This window comes from Mesoplodon densirostris, chromosome 16 (genome assembly GCF_025265405.1).
Source record: "Mesoplodon densirostris isolate mMesDen1 chromosome 16, mMesDen1 primary haplotype, whole genome shotgun sequence".
Taxonomy (NCBI): Eukaryota; Metazoa; Chordata; class Mammalia; order Artiodactyla; family Ziphiidae; genus Mesoplodon; species Mesoplodon densirostris.
The window spans coordinates 87943355-87964922 of NC_082676.1; the positions used below are offsets into that span (position 1 = coordinate 87943355).

Sequence of the window (21568 nt, forward strand, 5' to 3'; positions counted from 1 at the left end):
GTCGCCCCAGTGGTTCTGTGCGCCCTCGGCTTGCCGGGACGGGGCACGGCCTCTGCCAGGCTCTCCTGCGAGCACTTGTCACCACGCTGCCCTGTGGTCCCGTCTGACTCGGATGCTGACCTCTTGGGAACTGTCGTCTTGGGCTGCGTCTTCTGAAGGGCCTCAGCACGCTGACTTGTAACCCTGAAGGCGCATGAGACGTGGTGACCGCCCCCACACCCTTCGTGTCACCCTGCTGGTGGGAGGGGCGGGCGGGGCACGTGGCTCTGGAGCCCTTTCTACTCGGCCAGTTGCTGCCTGCCTCGTGCCCACCGGCAGGACTCGGCCTTTGAGGGCCTTTCTGGCTGCATACATGTCCGCTTCAGTCCCCTGTGCTACGCAGACCAGGGGCCCAGGGGCCGAGGGGCCGAGGGGCCGGGTGCGGCAGCGTGTTTGACGCTATGCACGTGGACCCCCGGTCTCTCATCGGTCCTGCCTGGGTTGGTGGCCCTGGGTCACAAGGTGGCAACTTCCTGCTTCTTCTCCCTCCTCCCTCCTTCCCTCTGAGTGTCTGCATAGACTTTTTTTTTTTTTTTTCGGTACGCGGGCCTCTCACCACTGTGGTCTCTCCCGTTGCGGAGCACAGGCTCCAGACGCGCAGGCTCAGCGGCCATGGCTCACAGGCCCAGCCGCTCCGCGGCATGTGGGATCCTCCCGGACCGGGGCACGAACCCGAGTCCCCTGCATCGGCAGGCGGATTCTCAACCACTGCGCCACCGGGGAAGCCCTGCATAGACTTTTAATTCCACACTCACTGTCGTTTTTATGCTCAGATAGTCCCAAGCAAGGCTGAGGGGAGAGCTCCCGGTCCTGTTGACACGACCCATGCGTCTTCTAGCTCTGTCTTGCTTTCTGGTGAAGAGAGATGCCCGAGGCCACATCTCTAAGGAACTCTGACCCTTCGTGTGACCCTCTGTAGATTTGGAAACTTCCTGTGTGCGCAGGTGATGGGCAGTCCCCGCGGGCCTGGCAGCTGGCCATCGTAAGCAGGCCCCTTCCCGTTCCACCACTCGCTGTTGCCTCTTGATAAAACGTTTTTCTGAAAAGCTCCAGCATTTCTTACAAGTCCACGTTATCTGACTGCTCTGCTTGCCGTTTACCTTCCTGCCATGGCTCGGCCCCTGCGTGCAGTGCTCTGTGTTAGTGACCCGCCTGCTGGAGGTCAGAGATTCGGCATGAAGTAGTATCGGGCTGCCCCCGTGAAAGCCGGGCCCCATGGGCTCAGTGCCGCCGGGGGCTGTGTGTGTGCGTGTGCGTGTGCACGCGTGTGCGTGCGGAGCGGCAGCCCGTGGGCTGAGCTCACCTCCACTGCTGTGAGGGCGTGTCTTGTAAAAGCAGGATTTGCTGTGAGTTCTGCGAGCCCCGAGGCTCCTGGGCCAGAGCATCTGCACAGCCCGACTTCTGAAGGAAACTCCGGGACGCGGGACGGGGCCTCCTTGTCTGGGGTCAGCGCTTCACGCTGTTAGGAGCTGCCCGGGGCCAGTCCCGCAGGCCCGCCTGCACGGAGAGTGAAGGGCCGCGGCGGCCACTGGAGGGCGCTCCGCGAACACGCCTGCTTGGAGGCTGCCAGTCGGTTACCCAGCCGCCTTTTAGCCTGCTTAGAACCTAGAAGCGCAGTCCATCGGCGTCCTGCCTTGTGGGCTCACGTGGCGGTGAGGACGGGCGGTTTTGCAGTGGCCCTGCCCGCTCTCCCCGTGGAACAGCTGAGAGACCCACAGGCGTGAAGGAGGTGCTGGTTCTCAGTGTCCAGGGCAAGGAGTGTTGGCAGAGGGCACAGCCGTGTGAGCAGCCCTCCGAGGTGCCCTAAGCCAGGCCAGTGGGGGTCTGTTCCCTTTGGAGGGTTGTGTGCGTGACGTGCAGAGCGGGACTGAGATGCTCTGTCACCGTCTGTACCGCGGCTCTGGCCCCGCAGTGACGCAGGCATGTGGGACCCGACCGCCGTTGGCCCCGTGGATGCACCATGGGCCCTCGGACGGCTCAGCGGCTGCTCCACATAGGACTCACGGGCCCCCACGGCTGCGGGCGTCCAGACCCACGTGGTGCAGGGTCAGCTGTGAAGAGGACAGGGGAGCCACGAGGTAACTGAAGAGGCTGGGGTTTAAGTCATGACAGGAAAAACCTGTTTTTGTGATACTTTCTGCTGTTTGCCGACATGTCACACACCACTGGAAATACACACATAAGAATTCAGAAATTGGCTAATAACAATCAAATAATTTAATCTTCAAACCTGTGGGTCTTCTTTAGCAGTTTTCTCTTTCTCAGACACATATGCAGCAATTCAGGCCATCTGGGTGGATGTAACACGTTAGAAATGAGAAAGCCCCCAAATTTCCCAACTGATTTTAAATTCAAGAACTTGATGTGTAGTTTAACTTCTTAATGACTTATTCCTGGTTTATCAAGTGCCTTTTTTTTTTTTTGGCTGCGTTGGGTCTTCGTTGCTGTGCGCAGGCTTCTCATTGCAGCGGCTTCTCTTGTTGTGGAGCACAGGCTCTAGGTGCGCAGGCTTCAGTAGTTGAGGGCTTGCAGGCTCAGTAGTTGTGGCACGTGGGCTCAGTAGTTGTGGCTCACAGGCTCAGTAGCTGTGGCGCATGGGCTTAGTTGCTCCACGGCATGTGGGATCTTCCCGGACCAGGGCTCAAACCCGTGTCCCCTGCATCGGCAGGTGGATTCTTAACCACTGCGCCACCAGGGAAGCCCCTCAAGTGCTTTTTATAACGGAATAAATGTTTGATATCTTGATGTATCTGCCACAATTAGCAAAAGACCCAGTTTCCTACAATAAATTTTATAACCTTCATGAAATAAATTCAAGGTTAAACTCACCTTTTGGGATCTTAAATAATGAAGCATGGCAAGGTAGGTGACCTGTTGTCTACTGACAAAAATAAGATCGTTAACTTTAAAATCAGAGTCAAGCGTCAATAGCAGAATTAACAACCTTAGAACATAAACTGGAAAACTTCTGGTATCTTGCAAATGCATTTGAAGGATATAGGACTGGTCAGTTATGAAAACAGGATTGAGGGGACTTCCCTGGTGGTCCAGTGGTTAGGATTCTGCTTCCACTGCAGGGGGCACGGATTTGATCCCTGGTCAGGGCACTAAGATCCCACATGCTGTGTGGCCAAAATAAATTAATTAAAACAGAGATTTTTAAAAATAAAAAAAAAGGATTGAGTGTACCATTCACCTTGGCTTTTTCCAAGTAGTTCCTCCTTCTCTTCTAAATGGCTCGAGTCTATGGCCATACCACCCCGAACCCAAAAATCAAAACGGCTCAAAAATTCACTGCATTTTTTGGCAATGTGGCAGGAGTACTGGGAATCAAACCAAACATACTGGGACATCAGGAAGTGACCGAGGTGAATTCAGCATGAGATCGTCAGGCAGATGTCCACAGAAAGTAGGTTCTGTGTTGTGGCACCAGCGGCCGAGGCGAAGGTGGGCTTGTTCCCTGAGGTGCGGGGGCCCTGGGGGGGATCCGAGATGCAGCAGGAGCAGCCGAGGGGCCTGCAGCTGAGACCCCACTGTGTCCCTCTGTCACCAGTAGAGGGGGACGCAGGACGGGGGAGGGACAGAACGCGTGGCTGCCGCTGCCTGACACCTCCCCACCCAGCAGGCCCCCAGAGACTAGACAGCTTGCAACCAAAGCCACTGAGAAACTGTTAAGCAATAAAGTGATTTCAGGCCCCCTGTGCTGTTTGGGGAAGACCAGCTGGGCTGAGCGGTGCAGGACTGCAGGCAGAGATCTGGGCGCTGGGGGTTTACCTTTTCCCAGGAGCCCTGGGAGCAAAGAGCAGAAAGGGAAGCGGCGGGGTGGGGTGGGGGGGCGGTGGGGGGGGAGGCGCTTTTATTCTCAGCTCCCACGGGGCTGCCGTACCTGCCAGGACCCTGCGGGGGCGCCCTCAGCACAGCCCACTGTGATCGCTGTCGCTGATCTGGATCGTCGAAGGCTGGGGCAGCTGCTGGAGGAGCCGAGGGGCTGGGGAATTTGAAGGCAAATCCCACCACGGCCTGGGGCCCTGGAGGCGGCTGTGCTGTTATCACCGAGGGAGACGCCCAGACACCTCTTCAGTCCGTCCCGCCCCATCCCCGAGGTTTACTGCCCAGAACCGTCCCCAGGGCCACATCGGGCGGGGCGGGGCAGGGACCATCCCCGGCACCCAGTGTGTGTCTGTGATTCTGCACAGGCTCTTCAGCCTGGAGGGGAAACAGTCTGCACGTAGAAAAGCAGTGCAACTCACTCAGGGCTCAATTTCCCAAGAGACTGGGACCAAATGGGGCAAGTTCCCCGGTAGATGCCACAGAAAAGAGCCAGCCTCCTCCTCGGGGCAGCTGGGTGGTCAGAAGTGAACATGCGTGTATTTATGTGGCAGAAACCCAGGGTCTGGGGCAGCGCCCACCATCACATTCATCTTTCCTCAGAAAGGTACCCTCGTACCTTTGCTGCAAACTTGAAAAACGAATCTTTGTTTCTAGGGAGTTTGGGGGCTTCAGAACTGAGGGTCAGAGGGTTGTGGGGCGGTAATTTCTTCGTGAAGACTTGGGGTGGGGGAAGGGAGGCTCCTCCGCGCCCCGCCCCGTCTGGGCAGGTCGTCTGGTCTGCACCGTCTGTCTGTCTGTCCCGGGAGCAGGCAGCACCCTTGTGGCCCCGGTGACGCCGGCCCGTCCAAATCCCTCTTTCCCGTCGGCAGTCCCATCGGCTTTCGGGTTAGGTTAGAAATCCTAACGGCACTTTTCTTCCTTCGGTTTATTTAATTTTGTGCACACTTTGGGAACTTGTTTAGGACAGACCCACGCTGGCCCAGCGACAGCAGACGTGACCCGGGGGCACACCTGGGGGCAGGAGAGGCCCTGTCTGGACTCTTCTCCCACCACGTCCATGTGGACGCAAGTCGCCAGCAGCCCCGGCCCTGCGAGCCCACCACCCACCCATCCCCCAAGTGCGCTTCCGTGTGTCTCCTTCATTTTAATACCTTTGACTTTCCTACCAAACGTCTCTTCATAAACAACAAAACAAGGGGGAAGGGGGATGGAGTATTTTAACAAAGTATAAATAGTGGCGTTAGATCTGCATCACTCATCTGAAAGCCAGACACGAGGCTGAGGGAAGCAGGCTGCTGCAGGCGTGGACCTGAAAGGCACCCGTAGGAGACAAGCACACACCCGGTCGCGGGCAGCAAGGTGCCCCGATGGCACAGCTCATCCTCACACCTGGCACCTGCTGCTCGGACATCATGGCCTTGGCCTGAGGGTGGCTTCTTGTGGGAGGACACGGGAAGCTCCAAGGGGACTCGCCTGGTTCTGCCTGGTCTCCTGGGGAGAGGGAGGGAGGGAGCGGGCGATGCAGGGTCAGCAAGTCTCCTGGATGCCAGACCCGGGAGGGAGCAAGCATCGGGCGCGGGGGACCCGGTCACTGCGGGCTGTGCCTTCTGCCACGCGCCGTCTGCCCCTCGGTTGGCCGAGGCCCGTGGAGCAGCGTCTACGCCATCGCCGGTTGTGCCCCCGCTTCGTCCAAGGAGCAGCTCTGGTGCCCACGTTGCAGCTTCTTCATCAGCCGCCGGAGTTTGCCGGGGAAGTTTCTGTCGATGTGGCGGTAAAGAAGCGGCACCACAGTGCTGCTGGCGAAGGCCAGGAACCTGGACAGGTCCTTGGCAAGGAGCAGCGTCCCCAGGTGGTGCCCGTCCACCGGCCTCCCCCGCGCAGCCAGCACCGTGCGCCCCAGGAGCGTCAGGTAGTGGGGAGTCCAGAGCCCGAACTGCGCGCACACGGTGGCCACCAGCAGCCTGTGCGCCGCGGGGTCCGGCTGGCCCACGTCCCGGTCGAGCGGCGTGGCCTCCTTCCGGATCCGCGTGAGGAGCACGAGCGCGTACAGCGCGGCCAGGCCGGGCACCAGGTACCCGCTGAGCAGCATGATGGCGTCGGCCGCCTCCGTGTCCCGCACCCGGGAGCACTCGGCCAGCCTGGCGGCCACGTGGCTGCAGATGTAGAAGAGCAGCGAGGAGAAGCCGGTGAGCAGGGCGCCGCCCCACACGAAGCCGCACACGTGCCTGGTGTTGTAGACGCTCGACATGTAGGTGCGCGGCAGCGCCCGCTCGATGTAGCAGTCGAGGGCCAGCAGCGCCGTGGAGTACAGGGTCACCAGCGCCGCCACGTTGAACAGCACCAGCAGCGTGACGTGGACCTCGCTGCCCACGTCCCACACGGCCCAGCCGGCAGCGCCGGGGCCCAGCAGGTGCGCGGGCGCCAGGGCGCTGAGGACCAGGCCGGCCGCGGCCATATTGGCGAAGTAGACGTCGGGCATGGTCATACCGCCCGGGTCGTGCAGGTTGACCAGCAGCAGCAGGGCGTTGTAGCCCAGGCCGAGGGGGACGCCGACAAGCAGGTAGAGCAGCGAGAGGGCGGACAGGGCCCGCTGGACGTGCTGGCAGGGGAGCTGGTCCTCGCCGCCCGTGCCGTTGAGTGGGCAGCTCCACATGGCGGGCTGTGGGGAGAGCAGCGCGTGAGTCCTGCCCTCGACCAGACCTGGGCCCCTCCCTGCCCCTGAGCCAGCTGGGACGGCCAGAAACCGTGCTGGTGCGTGTTTTCTGTGATCCCAAGCTGGCATGGCTGGAAGCTGTGAGGACCCTCCCGGCCGGGAGCCCCCCTGGCCCTGTTTGCCAGGGAAGCGTGCAGCTCTTGGAGCCGTAACGTGTCTGCTGTCACCGTTTGGTGATGGGTGGTGACCGGGTGGTGACTGGGTGGGCCACGGTGACAAAAGCCTGTAGAGGAGGGGGTGGACTCGAGGCCTGGCCTCCCACGGCCCCGGCAGCCCCCGCAGTGGGAGCTGCAGCCCTGCCGGCGCATCCCTGGTTTCCCGCATCAGTCGCAGAACCCTGCGATCCCCCTGCTCCACCCTCCCCTCCATCCTGCGTCTGGGTCGAGGCGTGCCGGGTCGGGGCGACGCACGTCCCGAGCTGCTGCCCGCCTGCCGGCTCCGTCACATCTGGGAGGGGCACGGCCGCTGCAGGGACACGGGTCCTGCCTCCAGAGCCCTGGGGTCAGGCGAGCCGGCAGGAGCTCCAGGCAGGTGACGCCCTCGTGGGGTCCTCGGAGCCCTCTCCGTCCTCTTCTTGCTGACTCAGTGCTGGTCCCTCCCTCCCATCTCCGTCCCAAATGCCTGCAGGCTCCTGCCTGCTGAGCCACGGCCTGGAAAGTGGCTGGGGGCCGGTCCACCAGAGCGGCCTGTGCGTGCTGTGACCAGCCTGCGGCCCGGTCCCCCTCCACTCCGGCCTCACACGGCTCGCAGGGCGTCCAGCGGCCCCCCGGGCCTCAGTCCCTACCCTCCTGCCGTCCACGCACTCCCACTCTCCCACCAGGCCTGCCCTGCCGCACTCCGGGCCCCACGTCTCCTGGTGTCTTGGCCGCACCTCCGCGCGCGTAGGCGTCCATCTGCGGGTTCTCGTGACACCCCTCCTCCCGGGGCGAGTGCAGCGGCTCTTCCCTCTCTGTTTCCAGCCAGTTTGAGGCACGAGGGTTGTGTCTGGAAGGACCAGCGTGTGGGATGGGCGGCCCTGCCCTCTGGCTCCCCCCATGGCCCCACGGCGGGTCCCCTGGTGCCCCCGCCCCTCCTGGGGGTCCCCATCCACGTGGAGAGCGGACTCAGCCAGGGGAAGTCAACTGAGCAGAGGTTCTCGGAAACCGAGAACAGAAGGGGGGCCCTGCGGGCTCGTGGGCCACCAGCAAGGAGGGCAGGGGGAGCGCTGTCGGAGGAGGGGCAGGGCTGCTGCCAGGGGCCCTGCCCTGGCTGAAAACTGGCTCAGTTCTTGGGAGGTGGTCACACGGAGTAAACGTACTGAGAATTTCCTTCTCAGACTCACGTGGTCGTACGGCCGGCTCACTCGGCCCGAGAGGGGCTCCGAGTGTCTCAAGAGTCAGTGCCGGGTTTTAGATTAAGAACCTTCCGGCAGTTCACAAACACACATCTTAGAAACTCTGCCCCATGGGCTAGAAGCAGCTCTGCGTGCGTCCTCTTGGTTGTCACCCGTGGGGACACTTCTGATTTCAGATGCAGATCACGAGCTGAAAGTACCAGTTTTCACTTGCTTTCAGTCCATCTTTGCTTTTTGTCCCTACGTTCTTCCTGGAGGCCCCTGCTCTCCAGGTGTCATTCAGAGGGCCCAGGGCAGGGACACCTGTTGGGGGGGCCGCCTCATGCACAGAGGAAGGTGCCTGGCGTTTTCTGCAGTGGGGAGGCCCATCCTCACCTCTGGGCGCGCAGGGTGGGAAGAAGGGAAGGAAGCAAACGGGTGACGCTGCTGGCAGCAGGGGGACGTGTCACCGGGACACTCGCAGGCCGGGGGGGGGGGGGCGCCTGGCTCAGGACTGCGTGGGCGGTGCCTGTGGGCTTGCAGGGGAGCTGGGGGATCTCACTTGGGGACGCTCGGCAGGTGGCACCGTGAGACCCCCAGACCTGCCGAGCGGCAGTGAGTCTGGCGTGAGAGCAGCGGTCGTGTCGGGAAGTGACTGCCCGCCCGGGCGGCAGAGCAGCCGGTCAGACCCGCTCGAAGCCCAGCCGGGTATCCCGAGGACGCTGGTGGGGGCGGCCATCCTGCCCTGTCCAGGTCCCGGTACTGCTCCTGCAGGATGCCCTGCCCTCCTGGCCGCAGACTGGCCCTACCCGCCCCCGCCCCCCGCCCTCCCCCGCCAGCCGCCTGCAGTCCCCCCACTTCCCTTTGTGCTCTGGTTTTGCAAGTGCAGGAATCTGGGAACAAGACTCTCCTCCCCACCCCCCCAGGCCATGTGAGGAGGGGGCCTGAGAACAATGGTTGGCTCCCACCCTCCACACAGGCTCGGGCTGGGCTGGGCTGGGCTGTCTTTCCAGTTACCAGCTCTGTTCACTTCCTTCCCGAGAAAGAGGAACTGGAACGGCTGCCAGCGCAGAGACCAGGATTCCAGGAAGGGCCCTCTCTGCGGCCCCGTCCCTCCCGGAGGCAGGAGAGAAGAGGCCAGGTAGGCCCTGAGCGGCTGGGCTCCTTCTCCCCGGTGCCTGGGTGGGCCGTCCTTGGTGGCGCCCAATGTGGAGCGTTTGGCGGTTTTCATTCTGAAAGCTGCCACATTCTCCCCAAGTGGCAGGAGTGATAATCCAACTTCTGATGGCCCCATCACCTGCTGCAGCCCTCTCAGCTCCAAGGGTCAGGACGAGCAAGGACCCCAGTGACCTCTCATCCAGGCTGGCCTTAGGAACAGGCTGGTCCTGTCACCCTGTCCTTGGGGCCTACCTGACACCTCCTGGTCAGAGCTGCCCACACTGCTGCCCGCTGGGCCCCTCGAGGCTCCCGGGCCTGCCCTCTTCTATGCCCTCACGCCCTCCCCCCTCCCCTCCCCTCCCCTCCCCACCGCCGGCTCCCCACCTGCCGGCTCCCCTGCTGCTGCTCCACCGGGCTCTGTCCCGTCCTCCCGGCTCTGTCCTGTCCGGCTGCTCTCCCGCCTCGCCTCCTCAGGCCTGCCTCCAGACTCGCTGGCCGGGGTGGCCGCCTTCTTCTCATACTTTCGCTGCATCTCCGCTCTCCAAACCTCCCCCACGCCTCCTCCGGCACCAGCACCCAGTTGCAGCACCCGCACCAGGTCTCGTCCACGGCCCCTTCATCAGACGAGACACCAGGAGTGGCCCCGACCTCCTGTCCTCCCACGGGACTGCACCCAGGGGCCCTCCGTGGACTCCCACTCCCGCCAGCCCGGCTGGGTCCCGGTTCCATGCCTGAACCTCTCTCTTCTGCCTGGTCGGGGTCCTGGCCTCCTTCCAGGGACCCTGCCTGACTTCCCTCCGCTGGGCCCAGGGAACATACAGGTGTGTGCGTGTCCGCCCAGAGACGACCCAGTTGCAGTTGCTCTCGGATCCCGGCCTGCGGTCGCCTCTCTTCTGCGGCAGGCGTGCCAAGCCAGGGCTGCAACCAGCCTCGGTCCACGGAGCAGGGGCGTGCCTGACGCCTGCAGGCGTGTTGCCTCGGGGATCACAGCGATGCCAGCGGCAGGACCGCCGAGCCCTGATCATCTGCTCGGCCGGCATGTGGGCCTGGGCCGGGGGAGCGGGCTGGTCGGCACCAGTGTCCTGGCCCAGCAGAGAAGCTGGAAGCAGCTCCGCAGGCCGGCACTGGTATGTGCCTCGGGCTGTCCTCGGTGGTCCAGTTACAGCTTTATCCTGTTTCTCCTATAAGGGGATTAATTATTGATCTAAAGGTGACTAGCAACCCCGCCGTCTGAGGGTTTTGTCTGTCTTGTTTATGATTATGCTCCTGAAGCAGCAGCCTTGGCCCTGCAAGCACGGCGGCCTTCACAGCGTCCGCTCCCCTGCCTGGTCCCGGCGTGGCTGCTACGCAGCAGGCGTCTGGCCAGTCTTGTTCGAGGGGATGGAGAGGTCTTTAGCTTTGGGCCAGGGTGGTTCCAGGCTTGGGGCCAGCAGTGGAGAGGAGAGAGGAGGGCGGCCAGCCTGGCAGAGCAGAGAGTACCTCGCCCGCGGGAGGGCACCGCCGGCCTGAGACTCCAGGGTGGAGGTCATCTCTGTGGGCCGGGGCGGGGGGCTCAGCTGGCTCAGAACGTTGCCCCTGACACTGAAACACCTGCTCAGGGTCTTTCTCTGCAGGCTTGGCTGCATGTGTGGCACAAGAGGGTAGCCTTGGGAGAGGCTGGAGCTCAAAAATCATGCTTCTTTCAGAGAATCTGAGAGGACCAAGAAGTTGGGCAGTGTTGGGCCCGATCAACGAGCTGGCCTGTGCTTGGCCTGCTGGGGCTGCTGCTTTGTGTGATGGGGAAGCTCTCAGGCCTCCCTGCCCACCTGCTGCATGTGGGGCACCGGGGGCTGAGGGAAGCCTTTAAGGGAACAAAGCCGAGGTCACCACTTCTGCAGCACAGAGGGTCCCCTCTCGGACCCCATTGGCCTTGCCCTCTGGAGGGAACCAGGCTGAGGCCCCAAGGCCAGAGATTCATGGTCAGACAAGCTGGCGTCCACCTGTGGTACTTGGGCAGCGGCACTGCCACTGACCTCAAGCTAGCCCATCAGAAGAGCATGGTGATAGGGCGACCACCTCCAAGGGGGCAGGCGGGGCGAGCCCTGCTCGGGGCTGCTGGACGTGGAAGTAGTGGTTTTGTCTCCACGGGAGGCCCAGGGCACGGAGCCGTTTCGGGGTTCTGTCCCACCGCACCCGTTTCTGAGGACTCGTCCGTCTCTAGAGTCCCCTCTCTTCCTTGACCCTCAACTGGAGTGACTGTCATTCATCACGGATGTTGCCGCGCATAGAAGCACTGATAGTTTTCTTCCAAGACCCTCTCTGGGTTTCAATAATTATCTTTCAAGAAGACGTTCTCCCAGACTCGCCAACTTCCAGCCCTGGGAAGGCTCAGCCACCCCGTGGTCACGCTGTGTGCCCCTCGGGCGGGAGGCTCTTTGGCGGGGCTGTCGGCTGGCCGCGTGGCATCGAGGAGCTGTCTGCTCCAGGCTCGGGTGGGGAGGGGCGGAGACACCACGAGAGGAACACCCATGGCCGCCTGGCTCCAAGGTGGACGCTGACGTGAGTGCAGAGCGTGCGGCGCTGGCCCGAGCGCCCCAGGGCAGCTCGCCTGCTGCCTTGAATTCCGGAGAAGATGGTCCCCGTTCTGCTCTGGGCCCTGAGCAGGCACTTCCAGGATGTCTGCCACTCTCTCTGGCACCCAGGAGGCCCTGTCGGATGGCCCTGTGGCCTGGGTGGGTGCCGGGCCGTGCTGACTGGAGTCACATGTGGGCCGAGAGAGTCTTGCGGGACACGGGCTTGGTGTGGAGGCCCGCTCTGGGTGGGCGTGGCTGGGCCTCAGGAAAGGTGAGCTGACGGCCACGCCTCTGCTCAGCAGCCCAGGAAGCCCTGAAGCCCAGGAGGGGCCGCGGTGTCCAGGGCAGCGGGGGGGCAGCACAGTGAGGCGAGCGGTGACCGGGGGGCCCTGGCGGGGGACTGGCCACAGGCCTGGTCAATGGGGTGGAGCAGCCGGGGCCGGGTGTGAAGCGGTGCCCACCTGGGGACCTCGGGGCCACAGGGCGCAGGTCCAAGCCCTGCTGCACCAAGGGCCCTGCTTTTATACTTAGAGAAGGCAGCTCGGACGCACCCCCTGGCCTGACTCAGTCCTTCCCTCGGGAGGGACCCACGCTGTCTGCTGAGAGCTCTTGCCCGAGGGCTGCGAAGGGAACCAAGCAGTGGCCTGTGAACTGGGACGAGGGGCCGAGACCGGGCTCCCCGGGCACCCTGCTCACAGCTGCCTGGCTGTGGTCCCTGGTCAGGAGGTCATCGCGAGGGTGGAGTGCGTGTGGTTGGCGGGTGAGCCTGGCCAGTCCCCGGCGTGGGCGGTGGGCTGCGGCTCCTCACCCTCCTCCACGGCCCGTCACTGCAGAGGAAGCTGCTGCGTGAACTCTCACTCAGACTCTGCCAACGGACACGTGGGGAGAGGAAGCGGGCGGAGAGGGGACAGAGGGCTTGAGCGCGGGCACAGGCCAAGTGCGAGTTCTCGCGGGGAGGGGCTGCGGGCCCCATCAGCCCCCACATCACAGCTCAGAGTCCCCGGGACCCCACTAGGGCCTCGGGAACAACACAGGCAGCGAGTCTCTGGGGCTGCGCTCGCTGAGCTGGGGTCCCAGCCCCGTGGGGCCGGTCTCCTCCCCAGTGGCGCCCCTGCTTACAGATGCTCCCCGTCCCTTCTTTCATTCTCTGCTGGCAAGGACTGCATGTCAGTTGGGCTAGCTGCTGGAAGTGTTTTGAGGCCAGGTGTCAGCGTCTTTCTTCCTTGATTTTTTTTTTTTTTAAAAGAGCCCAGAACGGTATAAACCAACCCTTCAAAAGTGAATGTCCACAGGTAATTAAAAACCTTGCTCAAATTCAGGGCTACAGTGCATGGTGATCTCTGTGGAAATTGGAGGATGCCAGGAGCACGTCAGAGCAGCAGCCGGGCAGGGAGCGGGCGGCTGTGGTGGGCAGGGGGTCCTGCGTGAGCGTGTGCGCACGCACGAGTGTGAGCGTGTGCACGCCCACAGCCCGCAGAAGCGAAGAACCAGCTGACTCCTGTCCGAGGTCGCCGAGCTCGTCCCACTGCACCCGTCTGTTCCCACCTGCCCAGAGCTCCCTGAAGGGGGAGCGTTCCTTGATTGGTGCCCTGCAGCCTGGCTGGCTGTGTCCGGGGAAGAGGAGGCCTGAGACGGTGTCACAGGCTTTTCCCCAAAGCGCCTGGGCAGTGCAGCTCGGCCTGGCTGATGTCCTGGAGACCCGCAGCGCACCATAATACCTGGACTTCAGCTGAATGCTCTGGAGCCATCAAAATGCTTTGAAAATGACTCCTGAATGTTTATTTCCTTTTGTAATAGTGGACAGAGGCTCTAGCTACAATTAACATGCAGCTGGTAGGAGCCAGACGCTCCGGAAAGGCTGATGTTTTCATAGGTCTTCAGTGTAGAGAGCTTATGCTACTGATTCCTGTCACAGACGCTGCGCCTTCCTGGCTGTGATAAGAAACGGTCCATTATGTAGATGGGGTGTCCTGATTTTTGTAGCCTGTTGCTTTTTAAGGTTCTGAACCAAAGAGTGGTGAGTGTGAACCAGGTAGCCTGCCTCAGGCATAAACTGAGCTGCCTCTGGTTCTCCGTGGGAGAGAACGGGCACGTCCGCCGCTCAGGAAGGGCTGCAGGAACGGGGACCGACGGCCCGGGCCGCCCGCCTGGGGCCCCAGGCTTCTCACCCTGGAAGAGTATGGGACACGTGTTCTTTTTTTTTTTTCTTTTGCGGTATGCGGGCCTCTCACTGTTGTGGCCTCCCCCGTTGCGGAGCACAGGCTCCGGACGCGCAGGCCCAGCGGCCATGGCCCACGGGCCCAGCCGCTCCGCGGCATATGGGATCCTCCCAGACCGGGGCATGAACCCGCATCCCCTGCATCGGCAGGCGGACTCTCAACCACTTGCGCCACCAGGGAGGCCCGGGACACGTGTTCTTTTGTTTGTGGAGCGCTAGTTCCTTTCCTTTTTGTTGTCCCCTGACTACCTTGGTTTGAGGCTAACGCTCCTTCCAGGTAATCTCAACCAGGGGAAAACAGAACCAGGAAGACTTGCTCAGAAATTCAACGGCCACACTGAGAACAGACCGGGCCTCCACTCAGGCTCGGGCAGACTGGCACCCTGTTGGGCTCCCCCACCCTGCCCTGCCTTTCCCTGGTGTGCTCTTACTTGGGGGGTGCTCGGAGCCACAGATCTTATCGCTGCCCGTGGTTCTTTCCAAGGGAGGAGCGCTGGCAGTTATTTTTGCCCATTACACTTGGTGTAATGGCAACAGTTGTTTCCTTGGTTCTCATTAAAACTGGGAAACTCCTAGGTGCGCTCCGCCCTCCCACCGCGTGTGTGGGAGGAAGGGGACCGGGGTGGGGGGACGCACGGGACAGGTGGCCCGTGTCACCCTGTCCCTCCGCTACTCAAAGGGTGCTCTGTTGGCAGGTCTTGGGGGCCGAACTCGGCCCCTTGGCAGCATCATGTTTTAGCTTCTCAAATTGTAAAGTTCACTTTTACTCCCTAGACTGAGTCCCCTCTGCTGTTTGATGCCTGGCTGGTATTTTGGGGTCCCGGGCCTGTGAGGCCCCGTGGACAGACGCAGCTTGGTGTGGCCCAGTCGTGCAAGAGGCTTTAGCCGTAGAGCACTGAGGAGCCGGCGGCGAGCAAGGGGAGGTAGCTGGACGCTCTGCTGAAGGAGGGAGCAGCCTGGGTCTGTCCTGGGCAGAGCACAGCAGCCCTCACCCCAGACACAGCCCTGGTGTGCAGCTAGGGCGTGAAAGGCCGGGCGGCAGGTTGTATTTTCAGGGTCCAGATGACATCCTAGGGCCTGGAGGATGGATGCAGCTACCCCAAGGAGCACCTTCCCCTCCCCGCCCTGTCAAGCGGCCGGTCCCTCTTCCCACCTGCAATCATGCACGCCTACTTCCTGGAAGGGATCTTTGCAAGCATGTCACTTTTTCGTTATATAATAGGTATAAGCAGTTCTCCGTTCTAACCTAAAACCCCACACACCCACATCCAGTGGATATATGTGCCCTTCTCCCGTCACCCGCCTGCCAGGGGCTTCTGAGTTCCAGGGACCCCCAGTCAGTGCAGAACTAATGCTGTGCTGGTCTCTCCTCAGGGTGTTTCCATACCCCCCAGGGAGGCAGGACAGCAGTGGTCAAGGGCAGGGCCCCCCCAGCTTCCTCTCCATGACTCGGCACAGTACGCGCTCACCAGATGGAAGCTATGGTTTTTCAAAGCCTTTTATCTTAGTACTTCTTCATTTAGGAAGATACTAGAGGTTCCGGTGTGGGGAGCTGGACCCTGCAGCGGGTCATGGAGTGTGTGGCCGTCCCCTCAGCATAATTATCAATAGGGTCTCTTTTCCCCCTCAGTGGCGCCCTGGTGAGGAGCCAGTTGAGACGCTGTGTCTGGTCCCCACTGTGCGCGAGCAGCCTGGGGCACAGTCAGAGTCATCGTGTTCACACTCGTGTCCGCAGAGGCCTGGAAAGCAGGCTGCTCGCCCCTGGGTGACTGAAGGCCAGCCCCGCTAGATGCTGCGGACAGAGAGCGGGGAGGAGGGGGCCTGCTGCTCGCAGAGGCACGGAGCTGGTTGTCGGCAGGTGGCCTGGAGCTGCCAAGTGAGTGCACATCCAGCACTGGGGGAACAGTCGGTCAGGTCCAGACTCACCCTCTGTCTCCCCAAAGCCCGGACAGACTGCGACACTGAGACCAGGGCCCCACTGAGACCATGAACCCGGCTACCGTGTTCATGTCATTAACTTGGTGTTGGGTTTCTGGTCCTGGGTAGATGGGCGCTCAGAGGCTGGGGCACTGCCTTCTTCTCAAGTTTTGAAGGAGCCTCATGCCCAGGGGTTTTTATCTTTTTATCAAGTGTCCCTAGACCATTAACGACACTTGATATTTCCATTTAGACGTTGTTCCAGAAGTTCCTAAGATTTCGTAATCATAAAAGGGGACGAAAGTTACAACCACGGTGACCCAGGAGCAGGCGGTCAGTCCCCGGCAGGACATGTGAGGAGCCGGCGGTGCTGCTGCGCCTCCTACGCGGCCAGCAGCTCCCAGCTGCCCTGGACAGGTGAATGACCGCAGGGCAGCGGCCCCGGCCGGCTGGGCTCCACACGGCTGGAGGGCAGCCACGGGCGGGGACAGCGCTCCCACCCGCCGGGGGACAGCGCCCGGGCGGGGCCGAGGGGACCCGAAAGTCAGAGCTCAGAGCGGAGCACCGGCCCCGGGCCGCTGCGTCCCGTGCTGCTGCCGCGCGGGCCGAGACCCCGAGTGCGCCCATCCGCCCCCACCCCGCCTTCGGCGCCCACTCACCGGCTCGCTGGGCCGCGGACCGCGCAGTCGCCGCGAGGGGGGCAGCTCGGGGCTCCGAGAGAGGCGGCGGGGCTGACGGCGCGCACGCCGCGCGGGCCTGTGTACACACGTGACCGCGCCGCTCCCGCCCCGCCCCGGAGTCCGCCCCGCCCCCGGGGGCGCGCCGGTGGCCGGCCGAGGTCTTGGGCGGGCCAGATTGCTGAGTCAGAACGCGCTCTAATCCGCAGGGGACAGACACCCCGCCCTCGGAGGTTGTAATCGGGGCCTGCCAGGCGCACCTGCTCCTCTTCGCCAAGAGTGCTTGCCGGCTCCAGGTTCACCCCCTACTTCCTGGCCTGAGGAATGTCTTTGTAAACAACTGGCCGCAGGAAAACCATTTAAAGAGACAGTGCACTGTTTGCAGCCTCATTAATTTCGTAGCTGCTGTTCTAATTGGGTGTTGGGAAAGTTACAGAACAAGGTCGTTTTCTCTGCTCTAAGGCTTGTGCTGTAATAGTGCTCCTGGCAACGCGATCTGGCTCCAGAGCTAAGAACATTTCTGAAAATCCACGTGTGCTGTGTGACCAGGGGTTGACGGAACAGTATAGTAATAGTAACCAAGGCTGGCCCTGGGTGTCATGGTCCTGCCGGCTGGGCTCGGGGCTCCACCTTGGGCCATCCTGCTTGACAGGACAGCTTCCTGACCAAGGGATCGGAGAGGAAAGTTGGGGGTCAGCTGGGGGACCAGACTGCCTCTCGCTCTCTGTCAAGATCATGTACAGACCCCTGGGGCCCCCACCCTCCCCTTGGCCCTGTTGTCATTACCGTAACTTCCTCGTCCTCCCAACACCAGGTCTTTGGGGCAGCAGGCAGGCATCCAGCCGTGGGAAGGCTAGTCCCATCAGCTGGCACTGACATCCAGCAGCGAAGGAGGATGGGCTGTGTGCCAGCTGCTGTTCTGGGCCCTCAGAGCAGCCTTTCAAGGTATATGCTCCATGTTTCATCAAGTCGGAGACTCCGTCAGCGCTGCGCACGCCAAAACGTTATGGACCGCTACAAGAAAACAGTCGGACGCTGTCTGTTGTAAGAAGCGTGCTGCTCTTAGAGTCGTCAAAGTGAGGAAATATGTCTTACCATCAATGGAGTACGGCGCCCTGCTCATTTTAAATTGTACTGAGGCTCAAAAAACTTCAGCAGCGTGCCCGGGGTCATGCAGCAGAGTGGAGCCAGAATTTGCACTCAGGTGGTCTCTGCTTTCTAGATCAGGGCTTGGGACTTTGGGTCGTCCTAGCGATCTGCCTAAGACGTGTTGTTGTCTACTTTTTTGAAAGGCCTAGGACCCCAGAATTCCTGGTCAGAGTCCCTGGAATGCCAGGCTCAGCAAGGTCTGCCCACGGGGTGCCCACGCCTGGTGAGCTGCTGATTGTAACTGGGAAAAGCAGGCGTTCAGCCCCGTCCCAGCCCGTTAGCCTTGGGTTGCCCCATTGCCTTATCTGCAGAGAAAGGCTTCCTCCACCAAGCAGGCCCCAGCCAGGGAGAATGGCAGAGTCTGTGTGTGTCGGGGGATCTTCAAAGTGGACCCACCCTCCAGCTGAGCCCAGATCAGCGTTCTCTAGCTGGGGAATGTAAACACGCTCCGCGGGGCCCCAGCTCTGTGGCCTGCTGCTCCCAGAGTTCAGGCCAACTCCTGTGCAAGACCCAGGTGTCTTCAGGGACAGCTGTACCGTCCTGGGGGAGGGAGGTGTGGGAAGCTGGTCCTGGTTCCTGGGTTTCCAACTGCATCGTCTGGTGTTGACTTTTGAAAACCGCGAGGAGTCGGCCTCCCCTGCTCTTTCTGGTGAAGGCCCCCAAGGAGCAGGCAAGTGCTCCCGGGCCCCAGGCCTCTACCTTTGTAGCTGCACACGCTGTGTTCACAAGGCTGGTGCCCTAACTGCGCGCCACACTCTGTGCAGCGGAGGCTCCGGCCGGCGCTCTGCTGGGGTCATGGGCACAACCCTCCGTGGATGTAGACTGCTCACCAGTCTTGAGACTCGGCCAGTCTTCCTGGTTGTCCTCAAGCAGCAGTCCATCTCATGCCGGGGGCTCTGGACTGCTGGTCAGGGACTCGAGGGTCACCTGCTGCGGGGGCTGCACTTGGTCCTTCCCTCGGGGGCGGGGAGGGTGACGGCTGCCCTCGCCGACAAGGCAGGTGGGTCTTTGTAGGAGTTCTGCACCTTTAGGAGATGCACCTTTAGGAGTTTCACACCTACGAGGAAATGTGATTCTATGTGAAACGTGGGTCAAGGGCAAGGAACATTTAAAGTTCCCTTGTTCTTGCGAGTGTGGCTTGTAGTGAGGTTATGTGTTTTGATGTCTCTGTGGCTCTGTTTCTATAAGTCGTGTTGCTCAGGCCCCGGTAGTTGACTTTGAGAAGGAAGCGTGAGGGCCTGGTGAGAACCCGAGTCCCACCCTGGAGGGGCCGGGGTTGGACATCAGTTGACAGCTGGGCCCGTGGTTTCTGTGTGGTCATCCTGGGTCGTCACCCTTGTCAGCGCAGTTGCCTCACTGCCCCTCCCCCCTTCTAAACCCCACCCTCCGCGGCCTCTGCTGGCACCTCTTCTGTCCTCCGTGGAAGCACATCCTCCCCATTATTAACGTGAGAAGCGCCCGGGGTGGGTGTGTGACAGGGTCCCTGCCCTCGGCGTGCAGGGCCTGGCGCGGGGGCCACCCAGACTCCAGGAGGGCAGTGGAGCGGCACTCGGTGTCAGCCCTCCCCGAGCTGCGCCTTTCCTGGCCTGGGGGAGACCAGTGGTTCTGAGAGGTCAGCACGCTGACGGGGCCCGCCCTTCAGGAGCCCCAGGCCGGCACGAGACAGGCCGTGAGCCGGGGCTCTGGTCCCCGACGGGGAGCACCAGGGACGCCGGCAGTCGGCAGAGGTGCAGCCGGGCCAGCCTGGAGGAGGGCCACCGAGGCCCAAACCACGGCCTCAGCCACGCTCGGAGGCCTGCTCCCGGTTCTCTGTCTAGCCTGAGGCCGATGAGTGCCCCGCACGCCTAGCAGCCCTGGCACGGCCTTCGTGGTGCTTCTTAGGTCTGGAAAATGTGGCCCCTCCCGAGATCCCCTGGGCGGCCGCCTGACAGCAGCCGGCCGGCGGGGTGGGGAGGCCCCTCAGGCTCTCAGGTGTCCCGACGCTCGCCCGACAGCGGCCTGCCCTCCCCTGTCCCGTGGCCGTCTTCTCATCCTGGCCTCCATGTGTGGAGGACCCCCGGCCCACGGTGGTGGGCCACGATCCTGGCTGTCTCCTCCGTGTCCGAGCCGGCGGCTGTGGCGGACGCCGCCCTACGGACGCGCCGCACGGAGGGCCCCGCTGCGCACTCCGGTTCCGGCGCCGCACTGCCTCGCGCTGCCGCTGCTCCACAGCCCTCGCTAGCCCGGCCGCCCCGGCTCTCGCACGGCCGCTCCAGCCGCGGGTGGGGAGACGAGGGCACACCCCCACCCCCAATACGGGGCACGCGCACGCAGGGGAGCAGGGCACGTGGGGGCTCCGTGCCTGGGCGCCCCTCACCCAGCAGCAGCAGCGCGGATCGTCGCGGGGATTGTAGGTTAACCCGCGATGTGCTTAACTGAGGTTCGTCGCGGCCCCGGCTGTTCGGCTCTTGTGTCCAAGAGAAACAGGCGCTGAGCCTGCTTATTCTCCGCACCGCACGAGGGTGCAGGGCGAGCGGGTAGTCGTGGGCGAGGTCGCCCACAGTGCCCACGGTGCCCGCGGGACCTGGGAAGGGGCCCCGATCGCTGGCCTTGTGCCACAGTCTTTACGGATTCCCAGTGGCCACCAGGCCCGGTTTAGAGAGGCCGGGCTCCAGGGGATAACAGACCCCTGACCAGAGCAGACAGCTGGGGCTCCGTGCGGCCCGGCAGCCTCATCAGAGCGCCTCCCAGCTCCCGGGGACACTTCGGCAGCTCCGCTTTGCAGGTGGGGAGACCAAGGCCCCGAGAGGGACCGACCTACACAGGGTCCTGCCACGCTAATGGGCTGGAGCCCAGGTCAGTACCAGGTCGGTGGGCTTTGGTGGCCCCTCGTGCTCCCTGTTCTGAGGAGCGGGGATCAGTCCGTCCTCTGTGGTGGGTGCAGCGCCTCAGCCTCTGTGCAGCCCTGCCCATGGGCCCCAGGGTGCTCCCCCGCTTGGATAGTGCGGGTTTCCCCATGGCCGTCTGAGCGGTTCTGGAGGGGAAGAGCCAGCGTGGCTACAGGGCCACGTCTGCTCCGTGGTTTTCTCGAAGCTGGATCTTCCCTCAGAGCCGAGGATGTGGAGGAAGTTGACGGTGGGAGCCCATGAGACGCCAAGTCGTCGTCTGACTTTGGGAGGCCGGCCTCCGCGGTGCAGCCTCAGAGGCTCCTTCCCAAGGAGTCAAGTCAGCGCTCCCCAGAGTCAGGGGAGACCTTGGCACGTCACGCAGCTCTGCTGATGAAACTTTTCTGCCACACTTTCAGCCAAGAAGAGCTCACGGTCCGGCTTCCAAATGACGCAATCAATGACAATATTCCGTTACTTAGAAAAAGCTGTTCCGCTGTAGTCATGTGTGCTTTTATTTGTGTGTACTGCATGTGTGTGTGTGTGGTATAAAACACACGGATCACATCAGAGCCGTACACTGAAGTGTTCCAGGTGTGCGTGAAGAAATGATGAGATGTCTGGGGGTGAGGGGCGGAGGGGGAGATGGGCCACACCGTTGGACACAGGGGGTCACCACACTTCCCTTAATAACAGAAAGAGGAGAAAAGAGGGAGGGCGGTGGGCCTGAGTATGTCCCGGGGCCGCCTGCTGGGACCTGCGTCCTGCCCCATATGCGCTCACCCTTCCACTCCTCCTGCAGGAGGGGGTTCACAAAGCCGGACTCGCTGTCTTGCTGACGGTTGGTGGGGAGCCTCCGTCACGCCCTGTCCCTCGAGGGAGCCCGTCGATCGCTGCCAGATGGAGTGCCGCTGCTGCTGCCGGTTAGGACCTCACATGCACGCGCCTCGAAGCTGGGGTTAGGAGGGGAAAGAACCAGAGTTTTTATTCTGGGAGTTTATTTTTTCTCTTCCCAAACCTTTAATCGACATTAAAAATAGTGCACGTGGGGCTTCCCTGGTGGTGCAGTGGTTAAGAATCTGCCTGGTAATGCAGGGGACACAGGTTCGAGCCCTGGTCCGGGAAGATCCCACATGCC

At 62.2% G+C, this 21568-nt stretch overlaps 2 protein-coding genes across 4 annotated transcripts in view; one reads left to right on the top strand and one right to left on the bottom strand.

Annotated features, from left to right (window-relative positions):
- Window positions 1-21568, top strand: part of C16H7orf50 (chromosome 16 C7orf50 homolog) — a 98695-nt gene that overhangs the window by 53323 nt on the left and 23804 nt on the right. The gene's annotated exons all lie outside the window — the stretch shown is intronic.
- Window positions 5075-6523, bottom strand: GPR146 (G protein-coupled receptor 146). Its single transcript, XM_060078753.1, has one exon. It carries the CDS (start codon window positions 6521-6523, stop codon window positions 5528-5530), a length of 996 nt encoding a protein of 331 aa, XP_059934736.1. The 3' UTR covers window positions 5075-5527.